Source organism: Galeopterus variegatus, unplaced genomic scaffold (assembly GCF_000696425.1).
Source record: "Galeopterus variegatus unplaced genomic scaffold, G_variegatus-3.0.2 Scaffold2116, whole genome shotgun sequence".
NCBI classification, from domain to species: domain Eukaryota; kingdom Metazoa; phylum Chordata; class Mammalia; order Dermoptera; family Cynocephalidae; genus Galeopterus; species Galeopterus variegatus.
Window position 1 is genome coordinate 161861 of NW_007728227.1, and position 17784 is coordinate 179644.

Here is a 17784-nt window from a genome sequence, read left to right on the forward strand (position 1 = left end):
GAACCAGCCCAGCCTCTTAGGGCACACAGACACATCTCACTTTAGCTAACAGGAAAAAGTGCATGTAAACAATGCTTGGGCAAACATTTCTGATGCACCAGAAAGAAGGGACCATCTGTATCAGAGGATGCATTTGGTCCTCTGGAAACTCATCACCTGCCCGAAAGTCATGTTTTCTACAGCCGAGAGTATATCACATCTGGACATTAACCCTCAGTGTGACAGCCTAGCCCATACTTGGGTCTGACCAAAAAGACAGGGATGAGCCCCAGGTCTGGCTAGCCTCTTCTGGAGCCCCTACTCCTGTCACTGCCTCCCCAGGTCCCTCTGACTGAAAAGGATGAGATCTAATAGAAAATACCAGGAAAACTTTGAAAGTGTGAAGGGGCATAGGGAGCTGGAGCTGGGGCCTCAACAGCCACAGGCAGATGGTATTCCCTCTCTTGCCCAAAATGTCCCCTCCCCTACCTTGGGATCCTTTATCTTCCAAAAGGTAGAAAGGGAGAGACATACCAGGGTACTTCAAAAGTTTGTGGAAAGATTCATAATATCTTTTAATCCAATTTTTTCATGAATTTTTTGCTGTATCCTTGTATAGAGGGAGAGAACCATAAGATAGAAACTGAATATATTTTCTGCTTCTAGTTCTTAAGTTTTAAGAACTGTCGAGTTGAGCCAGTTTTGCTTTTTACAAATATCCATTTACCTTAGTTCTCTGCCATTTAAAGTTATTAAGTCAAGTTGTATTATATAGGTCTATAGTTCTTTGGTTTTACTTTGGGTCAATAGCTAAGGACTGGGGGGAGGGGAAGACCTCTGCCCCACAGAAATGGGCTAGTTAAGGTAATCTCCCTTGGAAATGCCTCGTAAAAATAACCCTGAAGCAGCTAGTCCAACTGTTAACAGAGTGCTGGTGGAAAGTTAGATTCTCATATATTGGGTTTGTTGACAGTGATAACTCAATAAACTAGGAATCCTCTTTCCTAGAAGTTCATGACAACAAGTTGTAGATGCAGGTTTCTTTGCTTAAACTGTGTTAAATTTAGCAGATTTCAGAAAGGTGGCAGTCATTTCCCTAATTTTCTGGTGTTTGTGACACCCAAGGCCAGAATCCACCTTAACACTGGAAAGGAGAGAAAGGGGGACACGATCACTTCACGTCTTAGCAGATTTCAGAAAGGTGGCAGTCATTTCCCTAATTTTCTGGTGTGTGTGACAACCAAGGCCAGAATCCACCTTAACACTGGAAAGGAGAGAAAGGGGGACACGATCACTTCACGTCATAGAAACTGAATATATTTTCTGCTTCTAGTTCTTAAGTTTTAAGAACTGTCGAGTTGAGCCATTTTTGCTTTTTACAAATATCCATTTACCTTAGTTCTCTGCCATTTAAAGTTATTAAGTCAAGTTGTATTATACAGGTCTATAGTTCTTTGGTTTTACTTTGGGTCAATAGCTAAGGACTGGGGGGAGGGGAAGACCTCTGCCCCACAGAAATGGGCTAGTTAAGGTAATCTCCCTTGGAAATGCCTCGTAAAAATAACCCTGAAGCAGCTAGTCCAACTGTTAACAGAGTGCTGGTGGAAAGTTAGATTCTCATATATTGGGTTTGTTGACAGTGATAACTCAATAAACTAGGAATCCTCTTTCCTAGAAGTTCATGACAACAAGTTGTAGATGCAGGTTTCTTTGCTTAAACTGTGTTAAACTTAGCAGATTTCAGAAAGGTGGCAGTCATTTCCCTAATTTTCTGGTGTGTGTGACAACCAAGGCCAGAATCCACCTTAACACTGGAAAGGAGAGAAAGGGGGACACGATCACTTCACGTTGGGGTTTTGGCAGGGTAGTACTTACCTGTGATCATGCTCAGTGCTGACAGGCAGGCTAAGGCTTGGATATCAAGGTTCAGGCTCTGCAAATTTAAGGAAAAGTCTTTAATGGAGTCGAGCCACTCCCCAAATCCACGAAGGCACTGAAGTCGATGCAGGACAAGTCCATTGCAGAACACAAACTTATCTTCAGCAGTGTTTGACCTGGGGGGTGGGGAGGAGAGACACATTAAACAGGTCTGTCCAGTCTGTCCAACATTTTAAATCATAACACACAGGCAACCAGACAGCCATGGGACAGTATTTAGAACCCAACGTGGTGCTGGGAAGCATGCCCAGACACTCATGATGGACAAGACCATGTTCCTGGGGATCAACAACCACACTACTTGTCTGTGCTAACATCCTTGGTGAGCAGCAGAACGGGGGAGGATGAGGCATGTGGCACCTTACTTCTAGAATCAGTTGCTGACTTGCTCTAGGACAGGACATGGAGGAGCAGGTACTGATGGACTACGGAGGGGAAGCCCAGTGCCCCGCCTCTTTCTGCAATGAACAGGAGACTGTTCCAGTCAGGGCTCCTTATTTTCTTAAATGTCAAAAACTGACTGGGCCCAAGGCTAGCCACTACAATTTCATTGTGCAGACTCTAAAAACACCAAGTCCCTGCAAGTGCCAGAAATCAAGCACAAACTAAAAAGTAGCCTAATGTAAAATGTAAAACGAGTTTTTATTTTTTGTTACCTTCTCTGCTTTTAATAGTGGAGCTGTGGAGGACTATTTCTTAAATCTGCCCTTATAGTTTAGATTATGTCCACAATCATCTTGTTCTTTTTATCATTTAGGGGTGTGGCCCTGGGCACTCCCTTAACCTCTCTGGACTTCCTTTTCCTTATCTATTGCTACCTCCTAAGACTGTTGAGGGAATTAAATAAAAGATTTGAAATCCCACCCACAGTGCCCAGTATACAGGAGGATTAGGTATAACTAATTTTGAATTCTGTATGGTCCTTACTTTAATCTTAGCTTTCCTTTAACTTTCAAATCTCGTGCCATATATTTATCGATCATGGCCTATTGCATTCACAAGTCATTATCTCTTTAACTGCACTTGTTGAACAAATAGCTTTATTCATACCTTCACTCAGCAAGTACTTACTGAGCACCAAATATGTGCCATTCCCGGAGCCAGGCACTGGGGAAACAGAACATATTTGGTGTCTGCCTGCATGGAGCTTATCATCTTTTTAATCCTTTGCTGTGTGCCCAATAGACAACGTGCAGCTGGCCGAACTCTGCTATACACCGATGGGCTGTAAATTAAGCTCATTACTGGCACTCTAGTTGTAATTTCACCACAGAAAACACACACAGGACAGAATTCAATCCCAGAGTTTAAAGCATGGATCTCCGATTGCCGGCATAGGAATTGCCAGACCATGAGTTAAAAATGCAGATTTCTGGACTTCTTCCAAAGTCTACCAAACCATAATAGATAGGATGAGGCATGGGAACCTTCACTTTAAGTAGGAGTTTCTTGTAACACAGAATTAAACTGGGGAGGAGGTGGTAGGGAAGAGAAAGAGGAGAAAGATGATGATTTTTCTTGTGATATTTGCTGAAATATTGGTACCATCTCCTAAAAATATATAACTGAAAGGAAGTAAAGAAGATGGAATTAAACATGGTATGTGTGAATAAAAACAGTAATAAAGTTTTTTTAAAAAGCTACACACAGAATTTATGAAAGGAGCTTAGATCCTAAGTTCTAGTTTTTTGAAAAATCACTTCCTCTTTTGGTGTCACTGAGTATGACAGGTTGGACCAAATCTTTTGATTCAGGAGCTGTTCCCTTGGAGTGAACACTGGGGATTGAGAAGCTGTGGGAACTCTTTGAGCCCCATGAGGTGCATTAGAACAGTAACTTGTTAAACAGAAACTCAAGAGCTAAATGCAATGTTCCAAAGCAAATGCTTGCTCCCAGAGAATACCTGTGCACCATGAGAATCTTCCTAGAATCAGAGAATGTTGGAGCTACAGGGGGACCTCAGAGATCACCAAATCCAACCTCCTCATTTTACAAAGGAGGGAGCTGAGTTTCTGGTGATGGAAATGACTTTCTCAGGTCTTACGGCAAGTCCATGTTAGAACTGGGAGTACAATCCAGGGGTCCTGGCTGCCTGTCCAGTGTTCTTTCCATTGCCTACCGCTCATTTTTTTTTTTTTTTTAACATTGATGATTCCAAGACAAACACAGAAAGTTTCAGACTTGTTCAAAGGAAGGAGTAGATTGAAGGAAGATAAAATAATAGTAATTACCTGATGGAAAGTCTGAGAACAAACAGCTCCAAAAAGGCTGATTCTATAAGTAATGTCTGATCTTCTTTGGGGAGATCAGTAAATCCTGGGATCTTTTCTGCCCAGCTTCTGGATACATCAATGGAGGCTGTCAGAAGGTTGTAGAACTGTTGCACATGCTCAGCATCCGTGCCTGCAGAGGCCTGGTCAGTGGGGCAGTACTAGAATGCAAAGCAGAGAGAGCTGCATTACCCTGACTCAGTGGAGATCACAGCATCATTTGCAAATTGGTTCTTCCAAGACTATCAGTGCCTAAATCCTTACTTTTAGGTCCCACAGTTTATAAAACCCTTTTGCATTCACAGTCTCATCTGAGTCTCACATTGGCTCTGTGATGTAAATAAAGCAAATTTTATTGTTATCACTTAATAGGCAAAGAAATTTTCTTAAGTCCTATTAGTGCAGTGGTTTTCAACCTTGACTGTGCACTGCAATCATCTGGGAGCTTCTGAAAATACTATTGTCTGTGTCCTACCCCCAGCGATTCTAATTTAATCAGTCTGGGGTGATTCGGTGCAGTGGTTTTCAACCTTGACTGTGCACTGCAATCATCTGGGAGCTTCAGAAAATACTATTGTCTGTGTCCTACCCCCAGCGATTCTAATTTAATCAGTCTGGGGTGATTCCAAAGATCAACGCTCACTGAGACCTACTGCCCCAGGGGCTTTTGTCTGACTGGGCCTCCAGAGTGTACTGATTCTACTATAGCATAGTGATCTCCCAACAAATGCTAAATTAACTCAGTGGTTCTCAAAGTATGGTCTCTGGACTGGCAGCATCTGCGAATGTGCTAGAAATGACAATCTCAGGTCCCACCCCAGACCTACCAAATCAGAAACTCCCAACTCCATTTGCTGGGATGGGCCCAGCAAACTGTTTTATCAAGACCTCCAGGTGATTCCCAAGCACACTGAAGTTTAAGAATCACAGGATTAACCATTGGGGGAAAAGAATGATTTTTGCTTGTTGGTGATGGATTTCTGTGAGATAAAACAAACCAGGAAGTGGGGGGAGAGAGCGTTTCGTTGACAGAGCCCAAGCACCTGTGTGACATCAGACTTAGGACTTGTGACTACTTATATTAATAGAAATTAACTAAAATTTAAAATTTAGTTCCTTAGTCACACTAGCCATATTTTCAAGTGCTCAATAGCGAAATGTAGTGTAGAACATTTCCGTCACTGCAGAAAAGTTCTGATCAGCATTGATCTAGAGAATCCCAGGAGGAGAAAGGTACAGGTAGGAATAAAGTCTCTACCCAGCTTTTGGATATTCTGGTGGAACTGGCTTTCTAAGATTCTATAACAAGAGATCCATTTCAGAGCCTTGGCTCCTCTGCTCCCAACAATACCACGCAGTGCCCAGTATTCTATGAAGGCCTGGATATTCTGTGACTTAATAGACCATGGGAGCAAAGCCCAGGAGAAGGAAGCAGTCCTCCTTCCCACAGATATTAGAGGATGGTGACATGATCCTATGTCATAGACACTTCCCACCACCTCCTTTCAGTTAATCCCATATCTTTTCTAAGGGCAGGATGAAATTCAGAGCAGAACTCCTTTTAAAAAGCTGACAGCACTACATATGAAACTCCTGCGTGGCAATAATATGGAGTAGAGGAAAGTACGTTGGACCAGGCAGCAGGTCATGGGGTCCTCATCCAAGGCTCTGGCACTGACTTGCTGTGCTGCTCTAGACAGGTCACTTAACCTGTCTGCATCTGTTTCTGCCTCTGAAGCAGGAATCAACTGGACTGCTGATCCCTAACAGTTCTTCTGGCTCTTGCATTCCGTGACTCTAAATGTTGCTAAATCACACCAGGTACGATGTTATTGCCTAGAATTTGACACTGATTCAACATTATTTTGTTTTAAAATAATGGGATAAATGGAGAGAAAAAGACTAAAGGATGTAAAATTTCCCCTGGGAATGAGATCTAACAGCTCCCTCCTGCACTGACTTCCCTGAAACTGTGGCTAACAACTCAACTATCTCTCTGCTTCCAATATTTGTTCAGAATCTACCAGAGCATGTAGCTTTCATGCCCAGGGTCCTCAGCAGTCCTCTGCCCCTGCCGGGCTCACACTTCATGCCTCCTGCACACAGGCAAGTGCAGTCCCTGTGTATGCTGTGTGTGTACTTTTCTCTGATGGAGCCCAGCAAGGAGGAAAGCCAGCGGGTCCAGCCTGCCAAACTCCAGCCAGACCCTCTGGGCTTCACCTGCAGTGATTCTGGTCCATGTCCCAGAATTCTGAAGCCAAACTGGATTCAGTCTGAGCCACCAGTAACTTGGGGGTGACTGGAGGGTCAGCAACGCACAGAACAAAACATTTTAGATTCTTTCTCTGCCTAGCCTAGCAGTTTAGAAAAACCTCATCCAAGGAATACTGGACCTTTAGTTGGAAGAACTAGAGCCCCAGCTCTGCTTCTGTGCTCCCTACATTGCTCTGTCTCTGGGCTAGGTAGGTTTTGGGTTCGACAATGAAAATCCAGAAATATGTGTTTGTTGATCATACCAATTGAACATAGGCCAAATACAGAAAGACTTTTAAAATTAACTTTTTTACTATTTATGCTATTTTTCTATTCCAGCCAATAGGGATAATTGATTCATCAAACCTCTAGCTTTACCAGTAGCCAAAGACACATTATTACATTTACTGACAGCCAATGCCTAATAGAGATTTCTGTAAAGCACCTAGAATGAGATTCTAGAGCTGCAAACAACAGCAATGGATATTATTAAACCCAAACAAGTCTGCACATTTCATGCAGCAATGACAGTTGTATAAGTAAGGCTTCAGCAACAACGTAGGCCTAAAATAAGCTATTTGAATGGGAATTAAGTGAGACCCTTAGAGAACACCAGCCCTAAAAAATTAGCAATGTGATGTTTTAATAGCAGAGTGGAATCTAATACTCTATCTCACTTTCAGTCCTGGCTAAACATATAAAATATCTTAAGGACATGTTTTACTCCCCTTAGAATGTTACTTTTCTCTGGGTCTTTACAGCTCTAAAAGTTTTAGCTATCATTCTGTGAGTCAAACTATGTATACATATTGTTAAGTTCTTACACTTTAAAAAGTGACATTTTAAAAATTGGCAACGAAAAAAATTGGCAATGAATATATTTTCCCTCAAATTTCTTCTTTTCTGATCTAACTTCTTGCTTCCTCCCATCCCCTCCAAAAAACAAAAACAACAACAATAACAAAAAACTCTCCTCCCACGAGTGACATCTCTGCAGTTATATATTTACTTTCTTTCTCCTTCACTGGCATGTAAGCTCCATGAGGACAGGAGCTTTGTCTTGTTCAACAATGTGTCCTCTGCACTAAAACAGTGCCTGACATCCAGCAGCCATTCAATAAATTTTGTTAAATGAATTGATTACTCTTGGGAAAATTTACATCTCAATACCCAACTCCAAGAAAAGCTGGAAAATTCAAGGTGAAATTGAATTGTCATTATTAAACTACATTAGTGTTATTTGTTAAATGAATTGATTACTCTTGGGAAAATTTACATCTCAATACCCAACCCCAAGAAAAGCTGGAAAATTCAAGGTGAAATTGAATTGTCATTATTAAACTACATTAGTGTTTCTCAAACAGTAGTGTACCAAAGAGTCATTGGAGGCACTTGTTAAAATACAGATTCCTGCCTGCCTCCCCCTTCCACCACTTCTGATTCAGTAGGTCTGCAAGTGGCTTGGGAATCTACATCTTTTTTTTTTTTTTTAAAGATGACGGGTAAGGGGATCTTAACACTTGACTTGGTGGTGTCAGCACCGTGCTCTCCCAAGTGAGCTAACCGGCCATCCCTATATAGGGATCCGAATCCATGGCCTTGGTGTTAACAGCACCACACTCTCCCAAGTGAGCCATGGGCCGGCTCCAGAATCTGCATTTTTGGGCAAACATCCCAGTTCTTTCTGGTAGAGGCAGTCTGGGCACCATGCTTTCGGAAATGCTGACCTGGACCCATAGTTAAACTACAGCAGGTATAATGGTCAGAGGGTCGGGGAATGAGAAGGCTACAAGGGATCATGGGAGCATATTTAGTCCAATCTCTTCACACAGATGAGGAAACTGAGGCCCACAGAGGGGAAGAAACAGAAATCATCTAGTGAGTTGGTGGCAATTTGAGAGGGTCTTCCAAGAAGCTTCATGAAATCACTCTTTAAACAGTCCTTACACTGCTTACTTTGTAGGCCTAACATGTGGTGAGCCACATTGTTTCTTTGGCTATCTTGTTAACACACTGAAATGTCATTTACTGGTACTTGGTTTTATCTGAGCAGTACCTCATACATTTGCAGTCTCTTACTACACTAAGTGGCACCATTTACCAGAAAACATCCGAGCGTGTTGCAAAATACTTGAAATGACCAACTAATGAGGACATTAAGTCTATTTTCTCATTAGTAATTATGCAGGCTCTGAAGCCAAGCCCAGTATCTATGTATACTTGCATTGCTAAATTAAAAGCAACTGTGGGGCAGAGAATAGCAACATTTCAAGGAGAAACAAATCAAACGTGACATGTTTTGACTGCACCAATGTACAATGATCTGAGTTCACTTTCGAGGGAGAGAAGTTTGGCCCAAAGGAGGAGTGAAGGTCCTAGAGCCAGGAACACTTCACAGAGCCCAGGAGCTCTCTTTCTGGCCTCTAAAACACTCATTCCCTCTGTGACTTGGAACAAAACCCCTGTGCCTCCCTTTCCTTAAAAACCACTCACTTACTACCTTAAAGGCACATAGGCTGATATGTGAAGATTAAAACACACCAGTTTGGCAGACATTTTCTCTTTTCTCTATTGACCTGATTCACTGGGGAAACTAGCACCTTTAATAAACTGTATTGGTCAAATCAACTCTCGGACTCAAACTTGACAGGGCGAATTCTTATATAAAATGTAATAAATTATGGATACACACTAAAATGTTAACATTGGTTACTGCTGAGGAGTAGGATTAGGTGGGTATAAATGAAGAGGAGACATTTGTTTTTCATCTTATCCACTTCTAAATGGTTTGCTTTTTTTTTTTTAAAATGTAATTTTGGATCTCATCCTAGTTCTGTCCCTGACCTTAGGCAAGCTGGTTAACCTCTTTAAGCCTTAATTCACTCCTCTGAAAATATGGGGGTTGGATTAGATGATCTCAAGGTCACCTCCAGTTCTATGAATTTGTGAATATAGAAATTTAAGGGGAAGGTATTATGAAATTTGAATCTCAGTGAACAACAGTCTTAAGAAAACTACTAAACCCATACATTATATCATACAAAGCTGTGGGCTTAAGTGAAACTATGTAAGAATATGTGTGATGGTGCCTGGTTCAAAGTAGGATTCAATAAATTTGTTTTGTTTCATTCATTTTATGTGCTAATGTTTTAATAGAGAACAAAGCAAGTTCAACCTTGTTAAATAGCAAGTTACTTAACGACACGTATTCTTATATGTATACATATATATAAGCACTTGTAATTAGGGACAATAAAGTAAACCTCAAAATCATAAAATATGAAGAGTTGTAAGGGATTTAATGTAATCCAAAATAACCTTTCCCCATGTGAGAAATCCTGTTACATGTTCTCCTTAATTCTTGTGTTGATGAACTCACACTTTCATAGCTTCTTCCTCCAGATCTGCCCTTGGGGCAATAGTCCTTTTTTCCACAGGGTAAAAAAGTGACCTAACCCCACCAAATCTCTCCCTTCCTGTCTATATATTTCCATTTCCTCCAATTATCCCTCACAAGTTTCCCAAAACAGTGTATCTACCTCCCTATTAAATCCCAGCTTGGAGTTGATTCAATCCTCAAAGTGTGGACTGAAAAGACAGACTATCACCATAGTTCTAGTCCCATACTTCCACTACTGCAGTGTAAGGTAATATAACATCTCTCCCTGCTTCTATCACACATATTCTTTGTTGGTTCATATTGAGTGTGTATGGAATAAACTCCCGAGATCTTCTTAATATGAACCACTGACAAGCCAAGGCTCTCCCGTTTTTTTAGAATTCTAAATGCTGAGCTTCACATTTATTTTTGTTAACTTTCTTCATGATGGTTTCAGCCCTTCCTGTTCCAACCTGTCGAGATCACTCTGAATGTTGATACTGACATCCATCATATTAGCGATCCCTCCCAGCTTTCTGTCATCTGCAAATGTGATCAGCATGCTCCTATTCCTTCATCCAAGTTTTTGATGAAAACTCACTGTATTTTTTAAAAAGTCTTTTAATTTAGTTGATTTTGGTCCAATTTTTGATAATTTTGTAAAGCTATCTAAAAGCAGGAGAATCCAAGCTATGAGGTTCAACCTGATTCCAAAACAATGCAATTAAAATAAATATGCTTTGCAAAATTGAGCCAGGCCCCAGAGGTAGTATCAATGTGACCTAGACTCTGGCATGGTCAATCTGCTATTTTGGACAAAGCTAACAATTAAATTGGATAAATGTTTGTTGATGAGGATGGCGACTCTGGACTAACAGACGGGATGGTGCAGAGGCAAGCAAACACACTGAATTGATTTTTCAATGTGGAGACAGTTCCCAGCTGGGACAACTAAAAGTGCCGGAGAGGGTTTGCCATTGAATGACTAATTAGGCCATGTAGACTGATAATTGGATAATTTGGGGCTAAAAAATCACTTTTAGGGCTTAATTCTCTGGATTGACCATCAATAGGGATTTCAAATGCCCTGGAACGATGTTAGATTGTGTGCTATAGCCTTAGACTAGGCAGTGCCCAGAAGCTTCATGAATTCAGAGGAATTGCACAAGGAGAAGCCAGGGGTACTTCAGGGAGGAGTCTTCATTACCAAGTAATTTTCTAGCACCCACTGTCACTAAACCAGAGAGGCAGTGAAGCTTGGTTTTTAGGAGCACAGACTTTGAGTTCAATACACTTGGCTCCTAATTCTATCTCTGATGTATGTTAGCTATATGACTTTGGGTCTCTCCAGTTATAATTTCCTCATCTGTGAAATAGAGATGATTATATTTACCTTAATGGTGTTGCTGCGCGGTATCTAACATGTATGATGTTGATACTCATTAGTACATTCAGCAAAAGGCAGAATAAGAAAGTTTGGTCATGGAGATAACATATAGGGCACTGTGCTAAAGTTTTGACAAGTATCATCATACTTAATCTTCACAAACAACCCCAGGAAGTACATATTATTATTACCTCATAACACAGATGAGGAAAATGAGGCATTAAAAGGATTAATCAGTTGCTCAAGGTCACCCAGCTAGTAAATGATAGTGTTGAGATTTTCATCCAGGCTTGCATGATTCCAAAGACTAAGCCCTTAAGCTCTACATTATTCTGTTATACTATTATTTGAGTATTAATTTTAGTCAGGAGATATTACTTGTAATCAGAATAAGAGTCCTCAACCTTTGGTGCTAAGGATCTACCATGCTTCTCATAGGAAGTCTTGTGATCAGGTGCAGAAAGGAGGCTTCACAGCCTATAATGAGGGCGGGAATGAGGGAAAGAGGATCACAGCAGGTACACCAATCATTTCTGTCAACACTGTAACCTAAAAGAAGGGCACATAGCAGAGGCACTCACACTCTTTGCCAGCCATTCAACCAGAAGCTTGAAATGCTGATTAGACCTGAGGAGGGCAACCTGGTAGTAGCTGCCAAGTCAGATCAACCAACTGGGGACCCCTGGACTGGTCCCTTTATCTGTGTACAAGCTGCGTTTCTGTTTTCCTGTCTTTGAGTAAGGAAATGATCTCTAGTTCATGGTTGTTTAAAGGATTAAATGAGACAATATACCATATGTCTAGTATGTAGAAATTGCTCAATAATATGATCTTCCCTTCCTTTCCCTCTTTGGTGATACCCTCTAGAAGTTTGCTTTTCCAGTCCTTTTAAAACCTGCCTTACAGAACTGTTTATACATTTGCTCAGAAAATCCTTTCCCATGGCTCTTCTCTGTGCTATCCAGATTTTGGAGGAATTTGCAAAGTTCAAGCTGATGAGATTTTCCTATATCCCATATGAAATAAAAATGTTGATATGTTTTGGTTGACTTGAATAACACCAGTAATTATTTATGATTTTCAAAACATTTTCACAACCATCATTCTTGTGTGATTGATGTTCAAAACACCCCTCTGAGGTTAAATATTGTAATCATCTCCACTGCAGGGATGAGAAAGCCAAGAGCAGGAGCCAGGTGACACAGGCAAGAAGCAGAAGCAGTGTTCCATCCCTGGCCTCCTCACATCTCCCGATGTCAAGGCCAGAACTCGCTTCTCTCCATCAATGGTCTAATCCCTCTTAATAAGCAGCAGGTCAATCAATGCCTATGCAATTGGGTAAACTGCTTGAGGATAACTTGAGGCTCACCCAGATGGTTTGATCACAATATGGAAAAACTAATAGTCACTTTGTCTAAACCATGAAAAAATCTACAATTTGTAGTTCACTTGTGCAGATTTTCATGGGCACAACCACCAGGAGTCCTACAACAATGGGTATCACAGGTGCAGCACTGTCAGGGTCATTTGCTACGGCATTTAGAAACTCAATAAGGCAAAAATTATTCAGTGCAACGGATGTACTGAATTGCTAAATGAAGTGAGGAATATAGAAAAGGAATGAAAATGGCCTAGCACAGTGCCAGGCACAAAGTCATTCAATCAACTCTTATTACTAGTATCATGAATAGAGACACCAATTATTCATTTGAAATCAGGGTATCATAAAACTTACTCTGGAATAATCAAGATCTCTGGGTGTGGAGTCTGTTAAAGCTCGGACAAGGGCATTCATCATACAGATCGGAGGAGAAGGTGGAGAGGGCTGAGAAGGTTCCTGTTGTAATGGGCTCTTTGGTTTGGAAGGCAGCCGACCTCTCCTTCCTTTTAGACTATCTGTACGGACAACTGATGCCGAGAGAGAAAAAAAAAATCTTCAAAGATTATGTTACGAATAGCTATAAATCACAAAAAGGAATCAAAACACATTACAGTTGAGCAATCAATAACGAGACCAAACATTTAAAAGTGGCAATAAGTGTGGAATAATATTCACACAATGATTTAATGAGTTAAAACAAGGATCATAAAAACCACCCCATTCTTACATTTGGTAACGAATTAGCCCTGACAAGTCTCCTTAAATAGAACAAAGATGTACGTACACAAGCTTTCTATTGATTTTGAGAAATTAGAATAAGTAGTCCTTGGTTATTTTTAAATGTAAACATATACTATAAAAAATAAAATGTGAAAAGGAAAGAGGAACTAGGAAAATTCACCATCCCAATGTAAATATTAACATTTTTTTTTCAGTGCTATTCGAGAATACACATAAGCAAACTGGATAGAAAGCATTATATGCATACCTTCTTTAACCATTCCAACACTGAGACACTTCTGAAATCGACAGTACTGACATCGGTTTCGACGTCTCTTGTCTACTGGGCAGTTTTTATTTGCCAGGCAAACATATTTTGCATTTTTCTGCACCGTTCTCTGAGAAAATACAATACAGAGATAGTCAACTAATAGTTTCTGGAAAGAGGTAGGACCTGACAAGATGTATTTTAATTACAATGTGAAAAGCGACAGTGCAATTCGTATAATTCGATAAATTTAATTTCCTAACACGCTAGCCTGCAGGAAAAACAATTTTATTAGTGTTAGCTGCTGACAATGAAAATCATCTTGGATTGTTCTGAAGCAAGTCTCAGGAGACACCCAACTCTGAATGATAAAATCATATCTGAAATTACCAGGTCAACATATCATACCTTGGAGGATTAGATTATCTCCACTTTTAATATCCCTTTGGGAACAATTTTCTACTTGTTCCACTCCCCTGATTATTGCTGACCTTATTAAAATAAAATCAAAATTATCTGGGATGTACTTTGTTTGCTATCACGATTGTAAGTCAAATATCACAGTAACTGCCTTTGTTACTCAGTAGAGATGAAATCATAAAACACAAAATCAGGATTTGTCTAGTTAAAACATATAGAAAATAATGTTTTAATGCAAAAAAAAAAAGAAAATCACTTAGCCTGTGTAGTTTATCTTTAAAGAATACATATGGTAAATAGGCCATTTATGATTTTTGAAAGCAAAATCTTAAAACCGGATACTAAAAATCACTATCACATCCAAGAAAGGAAGAAAACCCAAAAGACAAAAGAGAATGAGAGAAAGACATATGAGAGCCATATATTTTTAGTGAAAATTTCCACTAGTAGGTCATTTCATAAACAACTATTGACAGACACCAAAATAGCCATATTGTAAAAACACATCATAAAACTTGGGCTTGCATATAAAAAAAAGTTGTATTTTTTAGAATCACATTAAATTTTAAAATGACACATGGAGAAATAAATATACTTTATGCTCAAATTTAAAAGAATGCTTATCTTTTTAAATTGGAAACATTTGTGCAAATGGATGTATTTTGCCACTTAGGGTGAAATCGTTTAAAAATTACCTGGATCTAGACAAGTCCAAATAGAGCAGAAAATTGGAATTTATTTGGGAAGCCTGGGATGCATTAAAAACAAAAACAAAAACAAAAGACAGAAAGAAAAAAAAATCCAGGTAACTTGGGCTCTGTTCTATTTTGTGCTCGAAAGTCTAGATTTACTTTCAACCTTTACTTTTAGTCATCCTCAACCCCCATGTTTCAGTTTTCACCCTATCACTTATTAATTTCATTTTAGGGAATAGTTTCTAAATTGCTTACATAAAACTTAAAAAATATAACAAAGCCAACCTATCTCAAGTCTAAGACTTATTTCTCCTGCTTTAAGTAGGTGATTATAGTTTAAAATGCACAATTCTGAAACACAAAAATACTTCTGAGTTTCCAGCATTTACATTCTCAGCAGTCTGTAAGGGTAGGAAACTTGTGTTTCCTGAATGAATCTTTCATTGAACGTGAAGTAATTTCTAACACTCTATTTCTTGCCATCATTCTGAAGGCTATATGCCAATTTGGGTGCTGGTGGCATTTTATTTCAGGTATACATTTGCCCAATAACCTCAAGCCTTCCCCACATTTGTGTGTGCCTGCACAGTTTAAGGACAGGGAGAGATCGTTATGGTTCAATCACCGAATTCCCATCATTAACTGCACTTCATGTCACATTTTTAAAGAATTCAATTTAATGGTAGAAAGCCACTGGGTAAAACCTGCTCTGGTTCCCTTAATTAACAGATCTGTGGGGTGGTTCTTCCCCAGCCTGCCCCCACCCTTTCAAGTATAGATTTGTTTTCAAGGGATTGCTGCAGAAAAGGAAAGCTGTTGGGGAACACTTAATTGACATTTCTAGACTCGGAATGTATTCCCACTCCTGTATTTTGGTCAACTCTCACTTATTTAGGGGTGATTACATTTATGGATTATTCATAATTTTCTTAATTGTTTTTCTTTCTTTTCCCCCTTTCTGCTGCCAGTTTCATTATCCTTCAGCATTTCCACTGAAATGCTGTAAAAATCAGATCTGGTAAAGGAATGTAGTTACTTGAAAGTAGCCCTGGTAAAGCTGAGTAGTTGAGAGAGGAAAAAAATGGCTAAACACAATGGCTAACAAACAAATGAACAAAAAAGAGCTAAGGTTCTGCATTTAAAACATCATAATCCTGCATACTTGCAGGGCATTTTACATATTGCAAAGTCTTTCCATAAGCATTTTCTCATTTTTCTGCAGAATTCAAGTAATGACTTGGTTACTACTCCAAGATAAAAAATAACTGTTGCTTTTTGGTATGTATACCCATCCACAAACATGTGCATTTTTTACAAATACTTTGTACTTTACATTTAATAATAAACTATTGCTCTATGGCCCTTTGAAGATTATAAAGTGCTTTCATATATGCTTTGATCTCATTTAATACAGCCCTTCTCTTTTATTCACCAGTAGGCCTAGAAAGAAGTGTCATGCCCAACATCACACAATTAGTAGATGACAGATCCAGGACTCCTATTTGAGTCTTCTGACTCCATTTCCAGCATGCTCCCAGATTGGCCTCCCAAATCCTAGTTACCCAATCAGCATCCTCATTCCCCTTTCCCTCTACCCCACCCAGCACTGGAGGTTAGGGAGTGACTTGTGTGGGTTTGTAAATGCCTGAAATAATGGCCACGGGGGTGGGGAGTGAGGAGGATGGCAGAGAAGTCACTATCTGAAGAAGTCTGGGAATCAATAGCAAAAGGTAGAGCAGCAAGAGAGCAAGCCTCTTCCTCCTGGGTGGTGGAAAGTGCACTGAACTCAGGAGTCAGGAGAAACCAGCTGGAACCATCCCACGTGCAGCTAAATCACTGCTTACAGCCTGCACAAGGCTTCATCTCACTGGGCTTCAGCTTCCCCATGCATAAAATATGGAGCAGGCTGGTGACCTTTCCACTGTGAAATTCTCCTTTAGGTCTACGAGAGAATGGACAACGTGTACATCTGGCACTGTGCGTGGCATAGAGGTGAAGGAGGATTCCTAGAGGATGGAGTGGATTGGTAAGACCCCAACTTCTATCTCCTATGGAAGGAGCTGCCCCAAACTGCATGGAGCCAGTTGCCCCCGTGCATTCTGGCACTGCAGAGCTGTGAAAAGGGCGTGTAACTTTGGGGTCACAAGAACACGAGTTGGTATCCTGCCTCCTTCTCTCCAAATGTGTGTGCTGGGACAACTGAATAACCTCTTAGTGTCCATTTCCTCATCTATGAAACAAAGATAATTAGTATCTGCCTTCAAGACACTGTTAATAAAAACAGCTAGTGAGTGGTCAGAATTCAATCTCAGGTTTGTCTTATTCTAGAGTACCAGCTCTTACTGTGAGGATTAAAGGAGACACAATTGTCCAGGGCCTGGCAGACAGACTCTATCCCCTCAGACAGCCCGGATGACAAACAAGGAATGCAATGAGGTTTTTGCATTTTTGAAGTCACATATCCTTTTGAGAATCTGCTGAAAGCTCTCTCCAGAAATATGCTCATGAGGCAATGGCAGTTCAGGAGGTTCACAGACTTCAGAGGTCTGTGAACCTCCTGAACTGTCCATCTGGGATGGCATCCTGCACATGAACCTCAAGTTAAACCCTCCCTGAGAAAATGGATGTGAAGGTGCTAGGAAAAGCGATAAGAACGCATAGTGTAACAGTTACTCCTCTAGAATCTGGAAGGACAAGGATCGGGCTTAAATGCCGGCTGCCGCGGGGGTGCTGGCTGCGCAGCGGGGGCGGCGCGAGGAGGAGGCGTGCGCTCACCTTGAAGAAGCCCTTGCAGCCCTCACAGGTGCGCACACCGTAGTGCTGGCAGGCAGCGTTGTCCCCGCACACGGCGCACGTGCCCTCGCCCGACGACGAGCTCCTGTTGGGCGGCGACGGCAGGGGCAGGCTGGGACTCTCGCCCAGCAGGCTGGACGCGGTAGGGGAGGCCGTGAGGCCGAGCGGCGGGAAGGCCAGCGCGGCCGCCCTCTTGGCCAGCGGCAGCCCGTACGGGTGGCCCTCAAGCGCGGCGGCCTGGCTGCCGGCGGCGGCGGCGGCACCCAGCGGCAGGCTCAGGGCGGCGGCGGCCGTCGGGCGG

At 41.1% G+C, this 17784-nt stretch overlaps 1 protein-coding gene across 1 annotated transcript in view; it reads right to left on the reverse strand.

Annotated features, from left to right (window-relative positions):
- The window catches only part of NR4A3 (nuclear receptor subfamily 4, group A, member 3), a 39095-nt gene that overhangs the window by 11402 nt on the left and 9909 nt on the right, over window positions 1–17784 (reverse strand). Inside the window, exons 4-8 of the mRNA XM_008580520.1 lie at window positions 17466–17778; window positions 13576–13705; window positions 12942–13114; window positions 4149–4348; window positions 1855–2033 (exon numbers count right to left, since the gene is read on the reverse strand). Coding sequence (XP_008578742.1) covers window positions 1855–2033; window positions 4149–4348; window positions 12942–13114; window positions 13576–13705; window positions 17466–17778 — 995 coding nt within the window. The remainder of the gene's footprint in view (window positions 1–1854; window positions 2034–4148; window positions 4349–12941; window positions 13115–13575; window positions 13706–17465; window positions 17779–17784) is intronic.